This window comes from Haliotis rubra, unplaced genomic scaffold (genome assembly GCF_003918875.1).
Source record: "Haliotis rubra isolate DU_JTF1 unplaced genomic scaffold, ASM391887v1 Scf540, whole genome shotgun sequence".
Classification (NCBI taxonomy): Eukaryota; Metazoa; Mollusca; class Gastropoda; order Lepetellida; family Haliotidae; genus Haliotis; species Haliotis rubra.
The window spans coordinates 632,579-651,187 of NW_025767236.1; the positions used below are offsets into that span (position 1 = coordinate 632,579).

General features: G+C 40.6%; 2 protein-coding genes across 3 annotated transcripts in view; one reads left to right on the forward strand and one right to left on the reverse strand.

Annotated features, from left to right (window-relative positions):
* Positions 1-1,268: 1,268 nt before the first annotated feature.
* On the forward strand, positions 1,269-9,076 carry LOC124253452 (60S ribosomal protein L8). Of its 2 annotated transcripts, none has more exons than XM_046687227.1 (7): positions 1,269-1,292; positions 2,874-3,016; positions 4,912-5,053; positions 6,958-7,176; positions 7,627-7,742; positions 8,619-8,705; positions 8,960-9,076. In XM_046687227.1, the coding sequence occupies exons 2-7, from the start codon at positions 2,879-2,881 to the stop codon at positions 9,035-9,037; spliced, it is 780 nt and encodes a 259-aa protein (XP_046543183.1). In that variant the 5' UTR covers positions 1,269-1,292; positions 2,874-2,878; the 3' UTR covers positions 9,038-9,076. The 2 variants fall into 2 exon arrangements, with proteins under 2 accessions (XP_046543183.1, XP_046543182.1); XM_046687226.1 differs by lacking the exon at positions 1,269-1,292 and adding an exon at positions 1,712-1,730.
* Positions 9,077-13,139: 4,063 nt separating this feature from the next.
* The window catches only part of LOC124253465 (cell division cycle protein 16 homolog), a 55,172-nt gene continuing 49,702 nt past the window's right edge, over positions 13,140-18,609 (reverse strand). The window contains exons 9-14 of the mRNA XM_046687246.1: positions 18,008-18,023; positions 17,603-17,748; positions 15,531-15,683; positions 14,579-14,704; positions 14,199-14,425; positions 13,140-13,750 (exon numbers count right to left, since the gene is read on the reverse strand). Of these exons, the coding sequence (XP_046543202.1) occupies positions 13,581-13,750; positions 14,199-14,425; positions 14,579-14,704; positions 15,531-15,683; positions 17,603-17,748; positions 18,008-18,023 (838 nt within the window). The 3' untranslated portion in view covers positions 13,140-13,580. The remainder of the gene's footprint in view (positions 13,751-14,198; positions 14,426-14,578; positions 14,705-15,530; positions 15,684-17,602; positions 17,749-18,007; positions 18,024-18,609) is intronic.

Consider the following 18,609-nt stretch of genomic DNA (forward strand, 5'->3'; position numbering starts at 1 on the left):
ACTGCTCGGGAGAAGTATTTACAACCCTGTAATATTGTTTTCATCTACATACCATTTTGCACAATGTACTTGAATTGAAATTTACTTGTAGCTATCGACCTGAGTGTAATAAACTTCAGTTCTGGGACTGCGAGACGATAATCACATTTGATTCGAATATTCAACTTTTAAGAAAAATGTATATATAACGATGTACAATTGCCTTTATTTTGAATGCACAGTGCCATTCAGAAAGCTGTCGGATATAGCGTAGACTGTAATTTCTCAGTAAAATACAGATTCCAAGTGAAATACATTCTAGTGCTGTTTGGGGGGGTTCAGTCCCATCCCCGATTCGAACCCATGCACACTCTCAGAGCCAGGCACCAAATCGCCCGTAAGTTTACAAGCCAGCGAGCTAAGTGACCGTTCATAATTTATGCCCCCGAGATGATTTTCATGGCGAAGCATGTACAATGTGAATGACCCCCACTAAAATTTATGTACAAGGTTAGTGACCCCGACCTGCATGTTATGTACTAATCAATGAACCCCCACCCCCACCCCTTTCCACTTTTTTAAGCATAACTTTTTAATATTTCTATGTACATAGTTGCTGACCTCCCTAGTACATGTGTACAAAATTGATGAACCCCTCTGCCTCCCAAGAACAAAATGGGTGAAACCCTCCCCCTTAAAATCATCATCACCCCCCTAGCCATAAATTATGAACGATCCCTAACCTTTCACTTTAGCGTATACGATTTCGCACTAGATTCTATCAGTACACTTTTTACGTTGATCTGCATGAGGTTGCAGAGCTCATCGTTTAGATGTTGCATTACAGCGTAGATGTAGATGTAGTTGCAATGGGAGAAACACAATTTGGATCGATCTATGTTTTTTTTTCCCTGTGCTATTCACTGCATCTAACAATAATCTACGAAGCAGGGAAATACAGCAAAAATTTTATTTCTTAACGCACAGTTTGCATGTAGTTTCAAACTTTCAAAATCTCAAACTGTGCGCTGTTTTTGTACAAACGTAAGATGTTTCGTGACTCGTGCGACGTTTTGTGTCCTTTATGTACTGTCATACACAGTAACAAAACCAGTTTGAGAAATGTCGCAATAGTTATATGATATTTCATTAGCTATTATTACACGAATATGTTTATGATTGAATGAAGTATACAACTTCACAGAAGCCGTATTTGTAAATTTTTACAAAGGATTCGGATGTTTGCAAATAGCACATCGATGTCGTAAAGTTAACATCCGGGCACTGTCTCTTACCCCTTTACGGCCTTATAGGTGAGGACGTGAGCCATATTCATCTTGTGTGAATCCACGAAAATCGTAATAAATATACGAACATCAATTATATTTATACAGAAAAATAAATATTCTTTAGTCTGATTTGTAATTTGGGAGTAATATTTTTATGGATGGCATCATGGATATTGAAGTTCAACTGGTTAATATGATATCATCCCTGTTTACCTCACATGTACACACTTGGCAGCAGTACACTATGAACTGTGCTTGAATATTACTTGCGTCAGTGGGTGAAGTTGTATTTGAGACCAGGTCTGATTATATCTTCAACATACATATCTGATTTACAGGAAAAGTAACTGGGTGAAAATAGTGTAATGGATTGATATTGATAACACTTCAGATGTTTTGCTTCAGCATAGAATCCCAGAAGCTCATAACAAATGGTGTTTCTTATACGGGACTATTAAATGTGTCAGTTTAAGTTTGATATAAACATTATATGATACTTGATTGTTGTATGCTTTTATAATTTTGTCACTAGGTGAATGTAAAGAACCCATTTTTGGGGAGCCATAATCCTCATTTAGTTATCCATCTTGCTAGTTGTTTGTTGTTCTTACATGTAGATATATATGCTCTCTGCCTCTCTTGTATTATTCATTCACCTGATGAAGGAGTAAGGATATACAGTCAAACCCCGATGAGTCGAAACTCTGGGGACCAAGTAATAAATTCGACTTATCGATGTATTCGAGACATAGGTATGTCTATGAGGGTTGAAAAAAATATGATCCAGTCCTAATTCCTCCGCCTAAGCATGTGTTTATCTAATGATTTCCCTATCACTAATAGGGGCACCTTATCAGTTCAGTTTGATTACCACAGACAGTGATTTCCGTAAAATCACTAATCTGTCTTTTGAACTCACCCGTCAAAAGCGGAAAGGTGTGAGCCGCGCGCTGGTTTGTTAATTTGATCAGTTTGCTACACCAATCAACTTCTCATTGACTGACTTCGGCTTATGTATACAAGATTGCTGTTGTTTAAATCTCATGGGACCAAATTTCCTTCTCGAGTCATCGTGTGTATTTATGAGACGAATTCGTGTAACCGGAAATCAAATGATGACAACTATAACAGGGAATGGTCGGGACCAACAGGTACTTCGAGTTATGCATAATATTCGAGACACCGGCATTCGACTCATCGGGATTTGACTGTACTTAGAAACGTCATGTTCATCATAATAAAGAAGTTGATATCCATAAAAAACAACACAAAACTCTCCATTATGTCTATCACTTCTAAATGCCATTCAAAGACCTTCCAGTTTGTGTAATGCTTTGTCACAGGATACGTAGTTACATGTTAAATAATTGGTGAAGTCACTATAGTCATTATGTTATTTTCTGTGAATATCGTAACATGTTTACATTTGGTTTGTTGAAATTGCTTTACATCACGTTTGACTTCAAGATCAATCATGAAGCTGCCTATCTATCGATAACGTGTATAGTTGTATTATTGTGACTCTTCACTTTGGTTGGGCAGAAGAGCATATTTGTCTTGCTGGAGAAAAAGCAATAATGAATTTTTCTTCTGTATTTCTTGCAGTCATCATGGGACGTGTTATCCGTTCCCAGAGAAAGGGTCCAGGAAGTGTGTTCAAGGCCCACACAAAACACAGGAAAGGGGCGGCCAAACTTCGAGCCGTTGACTATGCTGAAAGACATGGCTACATCAAGGGCATCATTAAGGTGGGTTTGCCATTGTCTCTTGCTGCAGTATCATGTCATACACAGTAACAAAACATTGAGGTTAAATCAGCAGCTGGAGACGACCGACACCAAAATGGTTGTGTACGTTTGTCTAGTTTTCATTGCAGAACTGTGTTATGGAGGAATTTCATAGTTAATTAAAAATTGAGAGATGTTTCAAATGGCATATTTTTGGGTATTGTCAAATTTGAAGTTAAAATGTCCACCTCACATTTGGGGACTGTGGGTTAAGTCAGATGTTGGAGTGTCAATTTGAATTGTGGGATATATTTTTGTAAATATTTTACATCAGTGTCCTTTACATTTATGCAAGTTGCATATGTTACACAGGCATTGAAATTGTATTGCACCTCTTCCTACTGAGCAAATATTTCGTGAACTAATGAAGCAATTTTAGTGTTTAGTTACAGAACAAAGTTCGCTATTCTGATCACTGGTGACAAAGGTTCATTGATAAGCATCATAAATAATGTGAGAGATTTCAAGCTATGTTGTTGTTACAACATAAGTACAATGTGATTAAATGTATACTAGGCACATGAAGAAACTGTGCATACAAAAATTTAAAATCTAAATTTATCAAACCTTTGTAGACACATAAGGATTTAAACTCAGAGATTAGTGACATGTATCCAACATGCATGCACGTGCCACATTCCGTTACGTCAGTGGGTTCGTCCTTGAGACGTGCAATACGTTGTTGCACATGCATTCCCGGAAAGAGAAACAGCAAATGAATGCCACACAATACTGTCACTTTGGAAAGCTCAACCCCTGACCTTGCGATCGTTCAAAAAATTAAATGGCTATTGAAATGCATAGCATGCCAAGGCTCACGTCTGCACAACGGCATGAGGCCATAGGGATGGTCCGTGGGGGGAATGTCTCAACGACAAGTGGCTGCACATTTCCACTGCCACCGGAACACCATTTCTGCACTGGTGAGACGCTACCAGAACACAAATGACGTCATTGATCGGCCACGTTCTGGACGTCCACGTGTAACAACGCCAAGACAGGACAGATGGATAAGGGTGACCCATCTGCGCCACAGGTGTCAGACTGCAGCGATGACTGCCCGAACCATCCCAGAAATGCGCCGTATCCACCCCAACACAGTTCGACAACGTTTACGTCATCACGGGATCAGACCACGATGTCCCGCCATACGGCCTATCCTGACACAACGTCATCGACAAGCTCGCTGACGGCAAGGGTTGCTATGGATTTCTTTGCAACACAACGTTGACTTACTGCCTTGGCCTGCAAATTCACCGGATCTCTCCCCGATAGAGCATGTTTGGGACGAGATGGATCTTCCTCATCCGCCAGATAACGTCCTTGACCTTGCAACAGAACTTGAGAGAATCTGGCGTGACATCCCACAAGCCTTCCTTGCACGTTTGATAGGCTCTATGCATCGTCTATGCACTGCTGTTCTCAATGCCGATGGTGGACATAGCCGTTATTGAGCTTGTGACATGGTTGTTTGACCCCTGTCCTGCTTGTGGACTCGTGACGTCATTGTGATTGACTTTTCAATTGAAATTCTCCCGACTTGTTATGGTCTCATGATCCCTCCATTAAAGTTGATATGTACCTTTGACATTGTTATTGTACTTATCAACTGGGATAATATTTTGTCAATGCAGTTTTTTTATGTGGCTAGTATATATTGCTGTCAAGTGGCACATGTGTGTACTTGAGGTTCCCAAAATATACTTGATAATATATTCCCAAGTTGATTAATTGTCTTTCACATGTTACATGCACCAGGTGAGACTTTCCCCTCCTCAGGCTAACAGGCTGTGAAATATTAAATTGAAAATTTAGGTTTCGTCCATCTTGCTCACGAATTACCTCCTTTGCAACAGGATATCATCCATGACCCTGGCCGTGGAGCCCCCCTGTGCAAAGTTGTATTCCGTGATCCATACAGATACAAGATGAAGAATGAGACCTTCATTGCTGCCGAGGGCATGTATACCGGACAGTTTGTATACTGCGGAAAGAAAGGTGAGTTTCAGTCATAAGCTTTTACAGACATGACAATGTCAAGTATTGAATCAGCTGCTCGTCTGAAGGATGAGGTATAATCACATAACTTCTGCTGTGTGTGATAGTTTTGATACCATTTGATAACAGATTATGACTTAAGGCCTAATGTCGAGCTCACACTGTGTACAGTATTGTATTGAAGGTAGCACTCCTTCACAAACAAGATTGTTTGTTTTCTGAAATTCTGAGCTTATATGTATATTAGTTTTATAACACAGAACAGACTGTCTTGAACACGGCACTTTATCCATAGCTATTATGATAAAAATGGTAACATCGATGATGAGCTAAAAATCATTCTTCACTTTGACCTGAATAATTATGTTGAGAATTTGAGCTCTGAGCTGTTAACATGGTAAAGATTGCTGTTAACCCCCTTTCTAAATGGGTGTAGTATTTCAGTCACATGGAATTATTTGATGATCAGTCACTGTCGTCCTGAGTCCAACGAGGTATGGATGATAATTCTTCTGATATTTTAGGATGTTTAGGAAAGACTTGCCCATGCACCTGTTTCCCATTACAGGGGTGGAAATAACCCATTGCCGGATGTCCGAGTCCAGTGTTTTTTTCTGTCGGGCAAGCAAATTTGTATATCACACTGTTCCGGTGTCCAGTTGACTTTCCAATGCTTATTATGCTGTTTATTTAAAAAATCAACAAGAAAACGGCCGGTATAGTGGAAAAATTACCAGGGCAAGTGATTTTACATGTGCCACTGAACCGGAGTACACTAGCAATTTTAAAGTTATTTCCACCCCTGCATTAGAGAGATCAGTACAAACTAGAAATTAGTGGAGACAAGCACAGAGGCCGACATTTGTAAAAAACTTCCCAAATAGGCAAGGGAAGTGTCTAAATTCATGTGAAGATAATTATTATGATGTACATAAATGTTTTGGCTTTGTCAAGGTAACTTGTGTTTTCCTGATACCAGGGCCAATAGGGGAACACGTCTTACTGCTTAGTGTTAAATTAATGGATTTAAATGTTGATTTCATAACCTGAAAGGGGTGCGGTCAAGTAGCCAAGTGGTTAAAGTGTTCGCTTGTCGATTCCCCACATTGGTACAACGTGTGAAGCCCATTTCTGGTGTCTCTAGGGTAGCCTAGTGGTGAAAGCATTTTTTGGTCACGCCGACGACCCAGGTTCGATTCCCCATATGGGGACAAAGTGTGAAGCCCATTTCTGGAATGCTGGAATATTGCTAAAAGCCATTACACTAAATCTGAAAAATGATCTGAGGGCCTGATCATATTCAAATAATATTACCTCATATCTGACATTATATCCATTGGAATACACAGAGACACACATTAGCAATAGTAGGTGTGTAAAATAGACACAGTAACAACGATGATGAGCTAAACAATAATTCTTCACTTTGACCTGAATAATTATGTTGAGAATTTGAGCTCTGAGCTGTTCTGATTCCAATTGTCCTCCAATTTTCCTGGCTGCAGTTATACCTGGTGGCCATCTGTGAAAATACTCAAAACGTGGACCATCATGTCATTTGATGTGTTTATGAAGATTTCTTATAGCTTTGTGTAGGTGATCGGGGTAGATTTAATTAAGGTGAATACAGTATGTGATGGCAGCATGTAAATAGTACACTGTAGAGATGAAATGTTTTAATTATGTTGCCACATGGCTAAAACATTAGGGATATGATGTCGACAAACCTTATAACATTACCAGGGCTTATCGGCAATACAAATTTGCATTGAGTTTGTTATATAACAACACTTTACACTACTAATTTTGGGTAATTCTGGTGAATATGTTAGCTGCCATATTGAGTAGTGCTGATCCTATACAACAAAAAAAAACAATCTGTGACCGCTTCCAACATGTTTCAGCCAACCTCCAAGTTGGCAATGTGCTGCCAGTTGGCTCCATGCCTGAAGGTACCATCATCTGCAGTCTGGAGGAGAAGACCGGGGACCGTGGCAAGCTTGCACGTGCCTCAGGCAACTATGCCACAGTCATCTCCCATAACCCAGACACACGCAGGACACGTGTGAAGCTTCCATCTGGTTCCAAGAAAGCCATTCCCTCAACAAACAGGGCTATGGTTGGTGAGTAATGAAGACATTGTTTGGCATCTTTAAAAACGCTTGACAGATTATCAGTGCTTATTCAAAATTTCAGTTCTAACTTGCCCAAAAATATTTCAGTGTTTTGACCATCTTATGTCGATGTTCAAGTATGAGAGTTAAGTCACTGTTGAACGATTTCAGATTTTGTGTCTTGAAATGTCTGTATATGTGCAGTGTTGAAGTTGTATCCATATTGAAAACAACCGAAAAAGGCTCTAGCCATCTTACATAAAGTGTGTGTACTTGTAGACTGAATTGTGGACATGTCCAATGTGATGTTTCAAATATTTTATCAAAATTAACAAAACATCTGCAACCTTTAGGTTCTTGACAGAGAACTAAAGCTGACTTTCGCTTGTTGATGATCTTGTGTAACGAGTTGGGCATCGACTGTTTACACGCCTGAAAGTTCACCAAATGTACTTGTAGGTATTGTTGCTGGTGGTGGTCGTATTGACAAACCCATGCTGAAGGCTGGACGTGCCTACCACAAGTACAAGGCCAAGAGAAACTGCTGGCCTAAAGTCAGAGGTGTTGCCATGAACGTGAGTATAGCACCCAACTTTCTTCTGCTGATGCGATTGGAAACATTTGTGTTCAGTATCTCTAACCAAATATAGTATAATCAATTATTTATCTAATATTCCATCTTTACACTTCAAGAATCCATAAATATGTGTCCCATAGGTTTGGATTGAAAACAGTTGTCAGTTACTGTTTGGTGTTGTGTTTTGCTGTCCCCGACTACACAGTCACAATGATAGATATGAATGAGGGGCAGACTCATATGACTGTGGAGGCTTATGGTTAAGGGTTGTCCTGACTAACTGGGCTTTGATACCTTACACATGCTTCTTAGTGCCTGGCTGTGACGTGACATGCCCCTTGCTCTGACGTGACATGTCCCTTGCTGTGAGACGTGACATGCCCCTTGCTGTGAGACGTGACATGCCCCTTGCTGTGAGACGTGACATGCCCCTTGCTGTGAGACGTGACATGTCCCTTGCTGTGACGTGACATGCCCCTTGATGTGACGTGTGACATGCCCCTTTCTGTGATGTGACATGCCCCTTGCTGTGACGTGACATGCCCCTTGCTGTGACGTGACATGCCCCTTGCTGTGAGACGTGACATGCCCCTTGCTGTGAGACGTGACATGCCCCTTGCTGTGAGACGTGACATGTCCCTTGCTGTGACGTGACATGCCCCTTGATGTGACGTGTGACATGCCCCTTGCTGTGACGTGACATGCCCCTTGCTGTGACGTGACATGCCCCTTGCTGTGATCTCACTGGAATAGTGCTTTACACACGGATGTAAAGTTTCAGGCACCAAAAGTGACAGATTCACTGTTGATATTTGTTTGCTCCTCCGGTGTCTCTGAAGTATGTTCGTGCCTCACGGTCCATGTTGTTTTTCAGCCCGTTGAGCATCCCCACGGTGGTGGTAACCATCAACATATTGGAAAGGCTTCGACCGTCAGGAGGGACACCTCTGCTGGTAGAAAGGTAGGCTGGTGTTATTTAGTCTTTCATCGAGTTTGTAGAATGTATGCTTGTTTTCTGATAATACAAATAGTTCTTTTTGTAACCTATTCACATGCTAAATCCATGTTCACACTGAACTTCTGTTAGGTTGTAGGAAGCTTTGAAAAATTCAAAGTTACAACATTGTAAATATTTGTAATGAAGTATGAGAAAACAGTAATGTTTAGAGGAGGACTTTTTGTTGTTGTTGTTGAAGTCTTGTATTCCTCTTCTAGGTCGGTCTTATCGCTGCCAGACGTACCGGTCGTCTTCGTGGTACAAAGCAGCTCACAGGAAAGTCGGACAAAGAGTAAATGCAGTTGTACAAACAAGAATAAAACATGTCCAGGGAATACTTTCTTTTTGTATTTTATTTAACCAGACATACTCCATTTATATGATGGTCTTGACAAAATTGGGACACCATGAGCAGTGATCTAGGCAATTAGGATACAATGATGTCTGCAAGTCTGACCAGCCTGACCTGGTATGTTGCTGCATGGTATCTGAACACTGGGATCTTCCAGTGAATAATCAGCATGTGCTTGTGAAACATAGGCTCTCTGGAATGGACATAAATGCTAGTCGGCAGTTTTTTGTGCGAGGTATTATTTTATGGAACAAGTGGATATGAATACATTATGGCAGGTTTGAAGGTATCTCCTACAAAAAAGTTAATACATCAGCAAGTGATTTGAGGTCCTGGAGATCATTTCATATGTGTGCATGCACATGAGTGATAGCCTGGACTTGACAGGTTAATGCTGCTTGACAACTGAGATAACATACCACAGATAGCAAACACGTGCTGAAGGTCAAGAGTACCGTCCATTTTGGTATGACTGTCAAAAGCTGCAATCCCATTATCGAGGCAGATGCTGTATCCATGAAACTAGAGGTTGTCTTTGGACTAAGTGAATAGTAATGCCAAACTAGCTGGTACTTGGTGGGAAGTATTGTTTGAGAGTGAATAATTGTGCGCTAGGAGATTCATCCCAGCTTAGACAACTGCCAACTTCATGGATTATTCATATTTATCGAGTGCATGAAACAACTTCTGACCACAAAATGCAAACATTTGAATCACGGATCTGGGGAAACGTGTAGACTCTTGACACTTGTCACATAGGTGATCTCCAGTTACAACCGAACTGAGTACACAGTCCACCGATATGTTCAACCCAACACTTCTCTGAATGCCCAGAACTTCCTGCAGATCAGCCCTGCCACCAAGACAACGGTTATATCATTTGCTTTCTTTTAAATACCACTATGGGCCTAGGATGAATAAGAGCTACAGTCAAGAAATAGGAAATCCTGAACTAAATAATTATTAATGAACATAGCTGCATGTGTGCTCGTACTTAAAAATTAAAGAAAAGTCATTTTGTCAATGAAGAACAGGAATAAGCATACAATAAAGCTGGAATGGATTGTTTTTAATTATTAGGACACGTTATGAAATATATATGCAGGTATCTTTGTTAAACATTAATAACAATATTTCATGATTGTTTAAGTGGCAAGGTCTCTTTGTAGGTTTGTCAGCAACATGCGTGCACAGAGCGTGGTCCGAGACCTGCATCACTTCCAGCATCTACTCCAACATTCCGCTGACTCAGGCTTCACTTTCCAGTTATATCACTCAACTCTCACTCACATTACAAGTCATATTGTTTTTTGTTTTGTGCATTCATCTGTAAATAGTAAATTTGGCATCTTTAAAAAGAAATAGTCTAAACTAACCCCACGAGCAGTGAAACCCGTGAAGGTCCTGGTTAGAATGAACCTTCAGTAACCCATGCTTGTCGTAAGAGGCGACTAACAGGATCGGGTGGTCAGGCTTGCTGGCTTGGTTGACACGTCATCGGTTCCCAATTCCGCAGGTCGATGCTCATGCTGTTGATCACTGGATTGTCTGGTCCAGACTCGATTATTTACAGACCACCGCCATATAGCTGGAAAGTGCGGCTTAAATATAAACTCACTCACTGAAATAAAGTACAGTCTTTGTCCTGAACTATTATATTAATAAAGTTAAAACTACTTTATTACACTGTACATGGGGCTAGAGCAAACTATTTCTTGAATACAAGATTTTGAGGTACCACAGAGAGCAGGGATGAGGTCTTTTAAAACAAGTAGCAACAGAACACTAAAAATGATTTCAGTGAGAAGCCCAATCAGGCTTTGCATAATTCACAAGATTGCTGCAGAATCCCGGGTTTACCCTTTGCATTATCTAGTTTCTAAATATTTTTCATTTCAATCCCTAATCACTTATTTCAGACACCATAAAAAGGGAGTAGAATTGACAGTGCTTGGACCACATGGGTTCATGTCTTTACATTTCCTGTTGTAAAGCAGTATTCATAAATACCGATCCTGTCTGAAGGAGTTTCCTCCCCTTCATTACACTGACTGACTGACTGACTGAGTTTAGTTTTACGCCGCTTTTAGCAATATTCCAGCAATATCACGGCGGGGGACACCAGAAATGGGCTTAACACATTGTGCCCATGTGGGGAATCGAACCCGGGTCTTCGGCGTGACGAACCAACGCTTTAACCACTAGGCTACCCCTCCCCAAGTTTGGGAGGGTTATAATGAAACTGCAAGATCAGATTCTAATGTGTGTGTGATTTGATAACAAGAAGTTTCCTTTTTATCCCACCGGCATGTAATGCGGTGGGATATAGTCGTCGCCTCGTCCCTCTGTCCGTCCGTCCGTCCGTCCGTAATCATTTTGTTTCCGGAGCATAACTCAAAGACCGTTCGATATTTTTCAACCAAAATTGGTAGATATGTCAAACATAACCTAAGGTGGTGCCTTTTGCTATTTACAGATTATTGTCATTTTTATTTTTCTCGGTTTCCATGGAAACGTTTTGGACTTAGTCTTAAAGAAGGGTAGGCTTCGTTTCCGGAGCATAACTCAAGAACCGTTCAGTATATTTCAACAAAACTTGGTAGATGTATGAAACAGAACCTTAAGTGGTGCCTTTTGCTATTTGCAGATTTTTGGCATTTTTATTTTTTCCGGTTTCCATGGAAACATTTTGAACTTAGTCTCAAAAAGTAAGGATTGCTTTCGTTTCCGGAGCACAACTCAAGAACCATTCAATATTTTTCAACAAAACTTGGTAGATATATCAAACAGATCCTAAAGTTGTGCCTTTTGCTATTTGCAGATTTTGGGCATTTTAATTTTTCCCGGTTTCCATGGAAACGATTCGGACTTAGTCCCAAAAGTGAGGGGTGGGCTTCGTTTCCGGAGCATAACTCAAGAACCGTTCAGTATTTTTCAACAAAACTTGGTAGATGTATGAAACAGAACCTTAAGTGGTGCCTTTTGCTATTTGCAGATTTTTGGCATTTTTATTTTTACCGGTTTCCCCGGAAACATTTTGAACTTAGTCTAAAAAAGTAAGGATTGCTTTCGTTTCCGGAGCACAACTCAAAAACCATATAATATTTTTCAACAAAACCTGGTCGATATATCAAACAGATCCTAAAGTTGTGCCTTTTGCTATTTGCAGATTTTTGGCATTTTTATTTTTCCCGGTTTCCATGGAAACGATTCAGACTTAATCCCAAAAGTGAGGGGTGGGCTTTGTTTCCGGAGCACAACTCAAAAACCTCTCTATATCTTTCAGCAAAACTTGGCAGATATGTGAGGCAGATGCCAAAGTGGTGCCTTTTGCTATTTGCAGATATTTGTGATTTATTATTTTCTCAGTTTCCATGGAAACAATTTGGACTTAGTCTCAAAAGGGAGGGGTAGGTTTTGTTTCCGGAGCACAACGCGAAAACTTCTTAATATCTTTCAGCAAAACTTGGCAGATATGTGAGGCAGATCCCAAAGTGGTGCCTTTTGCTATTTGCAGATATTTGTGATTTATTATTTTCTCAGTTTCCATGGAAACAATTTGGACTTAGTCTCAAAAGGGAGGGTAGGTTTTGTTTCGAACTGTAGAAAAAACTTCTTAATATCTTTCAGCAAAACTTGGCAGATATGTGAGGCAGATCCCAAAGTGGTGCCTTTGCTATTTGCAGATATTTGTGATTTATTATTTTCTCAGTTTCCATGGAAACAATTTGGACTTAGTCTCAAAAGGGAGGGGTAGGTTTTGTTTCCGGAGCACAACGCGAAAACTTCTTAATATCTTTCAGCAAAACTTGGCAGATATGTGAGGCAGATCCCAAAGTGGTGCCTTTTGCTATTTGCAGATTTTTGTCATTTATTTTTTTCATGATTTCCATGGAAACGATTTGCACTAAGTCTAAAATCAAGCTGGATTTTAAGTAACTGTCAGACGATTTGTTCTTTCAAAGATGTGGGGGCCGGGGGGATATGTCATCTTCTGATGACTCTTGTCCTTGAAATGAAATAACATGAAAAACAAATTGCACGTATGTGGTAGGTAATCTTGTATATTTGCTCTCTCCAATGGACATATATCTGAAAACTTTGGAAGTTCCATCATATTCTCTTCATGGCCAAGTTTGTGACTTAAAGTGTAGAAACACCCTGCTCATGTTTCCAATGCTTTCTCCACACTCCTCTCGTCACACTCATCATGACCATTGCAGTTTTCATCTTGGGCAGTTCCTCAACTTTGACAACACGGTTTTCTAGTCTGGAAACTTGGAAGACAACCTGAGTTTACTGACAATGTTTATCTGTGTTAACAGTTCTCCCTATCAACCGTTGACTGTCGGCTCCACAACAATAATCTCAGCCGCTAACCACACACCCTCCTCCACATATGTCCATATTGGTAATGCCAAGCTGTGGTTGATGGGAAGTTGTCAGTCCAGCACAGACTTGGTAATGAAAATACTGTCCCCTTCCTTTCAGTCACTTGCATCCATCTCAACCTCATCTATTGCTAGGCTGGTGTCCGCTAGACTGTCGTTAGGGGGTGTGGCAGTTGGTGACGTGTCTTCGGCAACAGACATTGCTGTAGGTGTGGCCACCAGTTTGAATTTTGGGTTGTCAAACTTTGGCACTTCCTCTTCACTACCTGAAATGAAACAATTTTAAGATAAAGTGACTTATTGATGGCTTAAATAGAGATGAGACCCCAGTTAGTAACATTTGGGTTGAAATATCAAATAGCAGCATAAGTATGATTGATTTTACTGTTGATATATATCAAAATTGTTTTGCACTGCTTTGCCCAAACTCTTCAAAATGTTTTTTAATTTGCTAAAAATATGTGTTTATGTTAATTTCCATACACTATTATGAAAGAAAAAAAGTATCATATCCATGTCATTGAACTGTTTTCAGGAACTAACATGATTTCTACAGACGCTTTAACAACCTTGGCTGCCTCTAACTCAGTAACCAGCAACATCATCTGCAATGTCTTATAAATGTGCCATATAAATCACAAATGTCATGCAACAAATATTAAATTTCTGTGCATAACATACTGAACACAACCAATATTGGCCACACTGAGTTACCTTCACACGGTGACATATCCATCATCAGGGCCTCGATCACATGACCCAGCATGGTGGTGGAGAATGCATCGTCTCTGCGGATCCCGAGTGCGCGGTGGAAGCAGTCGACGGCCTTCATGTTGTCGCCCATGAGGGAGTAGACGTAGCCAATGGCTGAGTACGTGGAGGGGTTCTGTGGACAGATCATCTCTGCTTGCTTGTGGTATTCTAGGGCGTCTTCGTACTTCCTGTTAATAGACAAGAAAACAACAACATTTAGGAGGTGGTCGTGTGTTCGAAGGAGTACTGTGTGCAGAGCTGCACATTATGAATCTTAGTGACACGCTGACGGACAACTTCATCAACTGAATCATCGAGGAGAAAAAGGAAGAGTGACCTACTTCCTCTTGCGGCAGACATGGCCGAGGTTGTTGAGGAGTGGTTCCCACTTCTCCGCCATGGTCTGTTTGCTGATGGCCTTCACCTTCTTCAGCGCCTCCATGAAATACTGCTCTGCCTCCACCAGGCTGCAGGGGAGACAACCACATGTCAGGGGAGTTAACTGCATGTCAGTATATAGTATATAACTACATGACAGTAGATTACTGTATTTTAGGTTTTAGGAAAGCTGCAAGTTTACTTCAAGAAATTGATGTGTTAACACACATGCACACACGCACACACATGGAATTAAGACATTAAGGATATAAATACTTGCCATTTTTTGGGCAAAAAAGAACTTTTTTTCTACTGTGACTGTCAGTTAAGAATCCTAGATAAATCTGTTGACTTTATGAGCATACAGTACTATCATTCATTATTGATATTTATATAGCGCACATATACTCCCACTAGTGCATGCTCAAGGCGCTTGTATTTTTTCCCTCAATCTCAACGGCACATCTTATTATCTATCTTAGGTCCCTGGGGAACAAACAACTCTTGCTGCCACAAGGCGCACTGAGTTTTGCGGCTTTCCCATCCTTACGAGGTACCCATTCACAGCTGGGTGGACTGGGACACATTGCCACAGTTCTTTGTCCAAGTTTACTGCGCGTTGCTGTACCCGCAACTAGGTGTTTGCACATATTCATGTGGCCACCATCTGGTCATATACCAACTGATTCGTGGGTTCATTCAAGTGCACAGGGTTGTGTACTGTACACTAGGGGTTGTGACAACACTGAAAGAGTTTGCACACAAAGTTGACTCCAAGGTTTTTTACACCTGGTCACAGGTGGGCTCGATCCCGGTACCTCATGCTCGCTGGATCACTAGCCTGGCGCCTTAGCCAGTTCGCCCACCACGCACGCACTATGGTATCATTCTGTATGTGTGTGTGAACTGACTCACTCGTTGTTCTGGTAGGCTATGACGCCCATCTCATGAAGGACAAAAGGATCCTCGGGTGCGATACTGAGAGCCTGGCTGAAGAACTTCTCGGCCAGCTTGGCATTGTTGGTGAGTCCGTACTCCAGGCCAATATACAACACTGGCAGGTGACACCTTCAAGCAACAGACATGTAAATAGTGTAATCATCATTTTGTTTTATTTCTTGTTTAACACCACACTCAGCAATATTCCAGCTATAGTATGACCAGAAATTATTGAGAATTGTAGGAATATGTTTAATTGGATTTCTAGTATAAACAACCTTGACCAGCTATCAAGTGCTTGGTTTCATTCAAGAGAGACAACTCCGTTAATCCTTTTTCATTAGTTTGTGAAGAGTTATCCCCATCTGTTTACTTGCTAGCAGACGACATTTTCAGTGATTTAGAGAAGAGGAAGTTGATTTTAGAGTATTATAACAAGGATATCTGATCAGCTTAAGTGATTTCAAGTAGAACAGGCATCCCTTTCTCCACTGTTTATCGTGTTTTGAAAAAATATTGCAAATGGATATGGCATTGAGCACCAGGGAGGCGCAGGTAGGCCCAGAAAATTGACTGTCGGTGACAGGAGGCGGCTTGGTATTCTTGTTTCTAAAAACAAACGAAGGAGTTTAGAAAACTTAAGGCTGGATATGATTGATAGAGGAACTGTGGCTGTCTGTAAGGAGACAATTAGAACTGAACTGCATGCAATGGGTTGGCAGAAAAGTCGAGGAATTCTGTCTTCGATCATGAAACCTGAACAAAAAGAGCGAAGGTTGAACTGGTGCTTACAGCATAGAAATTTTAACTGGGACAATGTGATTTTCTCAGATGAAAGTTCGGTGTGGCTGTTTCCTAATACACTAAAATTCTGGACCAAACAAACTGAAAAACCTTTGTATCAGCGCCCAAAGTACAGTCCGAAATTGAACGTGTGGGGTGGCATATCTGTGTTTGGGGCAACGCCCCTGTGTGTATTTGAAGGGAATATGAACAGTGAGCGGTACACAGATATCCTCGAGGGACATTTACTTCCATCTGCTCACGTGTTCTATGGAAATTTTTGGATTTTCCAGCAGGACAACGACCCAAAACATCGTTCAAAGCATTCACAGGCCTGGTGTCGGACCCAAAATATGACATTATTAGATTGGCCAAGCTATAGCCCTGACCTAAATCCAATAGAAAATGTTTGGGGACTTATGAAGGAAAGTGTCAATAAGATAAATGTGACAAATATTGCTGAAATGAAAGAAGAGGTGGGTCCGATATTGGGACAGCATGGACCACGACTTTCTAACTTCTTTGATCAGTAGTATGCCCCGCTGCATTGAAGCCTGCATTGCTGCCCATGGTGACTTGACAAAATACTAACTGTCCACCTGTCTTTGAATCTGGAATTATGTTCTGCTAATATTCACATTTAATACGTGAGTAATGAGTGAAAATTTAAAAAAAAATTACAATCTTAAATTCTCAATAATTTCTGGTTGTACTATATATCTGTTTCTTGTTGAACAAAACTTCACTTCGGACTTTGGATTTACTTCTATAGAACTAAAATTACTACAGAAATTGAGACTAAACCTTTCCTACAAATTCTGAATTAAATGAAAGCTAAACTTCACTAAAGGACTGATATTGATCAATGTTTACCAAGCCATATTCCACAGAGCAAACTTAGAGCTTAAATTATTATAGTTCCAGTCCCATAACAAAGGCTGACTATCTTGTCGTAAGAGGCGACTAACGGGATCGGGTGGTCAGTTTCGCTGACTTGGTTGACAAATGTAATCGGTTCCCAATTGCGCAGATCGATGCTCATGCTGTTGATCACTGGATTGTCTGGTCCAGACTCGATTATTTACAGACGGCCGCCATATAGCTGGAATATTGCTGAGTGCGGCGTAAAACTAAACTCACTCACTCACTCTTAGAGCGAAGACAGTCGTAAGTTAATGTTGATGTATGGCACTTACGGCCATCTTAACACCAGGAGACCTTAAAAAATAGGGTGAGAAACTGTAGAGGGAGATAACTCTGCTCACCCTTTCATGATCTGAGAGGCAGTGAAGTAAGCAGCCATGGCTTGATCATGCTCGTTGTCTGCCTCAAACGAATGTCCGAACGCCAGCCACGCAGGTCCATATGCTCGATCTAATGTTGTGGCTTTAATGTTGTGGCTTGAATACTCCTGCCCAACATTGAAACATTTTGTGTGGCACAGTGTTGTCTTCTTAGGCAATAAAGAAGTTGTTCATCCATAAATTGTTATTCTTCCTTACTGCTCCAACTTCTAAGTGCCTCTGAAAGAAGTCCTCCTTCGGCAAGTGACATTTATATGCCTCTGTTCTCCCAGCAGTAAATGGGTACCAGGTAGGAAGAGATGGTAATCTGCCTGTTCACCTGGTAGTGCATCACAATCAGATTTAGTTGTATACTCCCCAGCCTACAGCCAAACCAGGCCACCTGTAGAACACACAGAGATGGGTGTTAGGCTATCATCTTATGTAGTATGCTGTTGCAGATGAGGATATGTACAATCACAAGAAAGTTGGGATGCACATTCCAAAATATACCTGCTTCAAGATCGATAGCAATTGTCTGTGCACTTTGAGCTAGACACATTATATTCATTAGGCTGACTGACTGAAATATTTAGTTTGGTTTCTACGCTTTAGACCATTGAGCAAATATTCCAGGAACATCATGGGGTTAAATGGATGAGTTTTAAATGTTAAATTACCCAGCAGGGCTTCATAATATTCATTAGGGGTGGGTATTGCAGAGAATTTTCATATTGCGATGCGAAAGCATATATTGCGATATGAATTGCAATTTATTGCAAGAAGTATTTTTAAACATAAAACTACTTATAGTCGAGTTAATGCTTGATTTATAAAGCAAAAACAGAACAAAATAACTATGCTTGATTAAGCTTTAACAACAACCGTTAATCATGACAAAATAAAAATTTAAATAATATTAGGCACAAATGAAACAAGGAAATATCTGAAGATTTTCGAGTGTTACGAAGTTTTTCGAATGCAAGTCG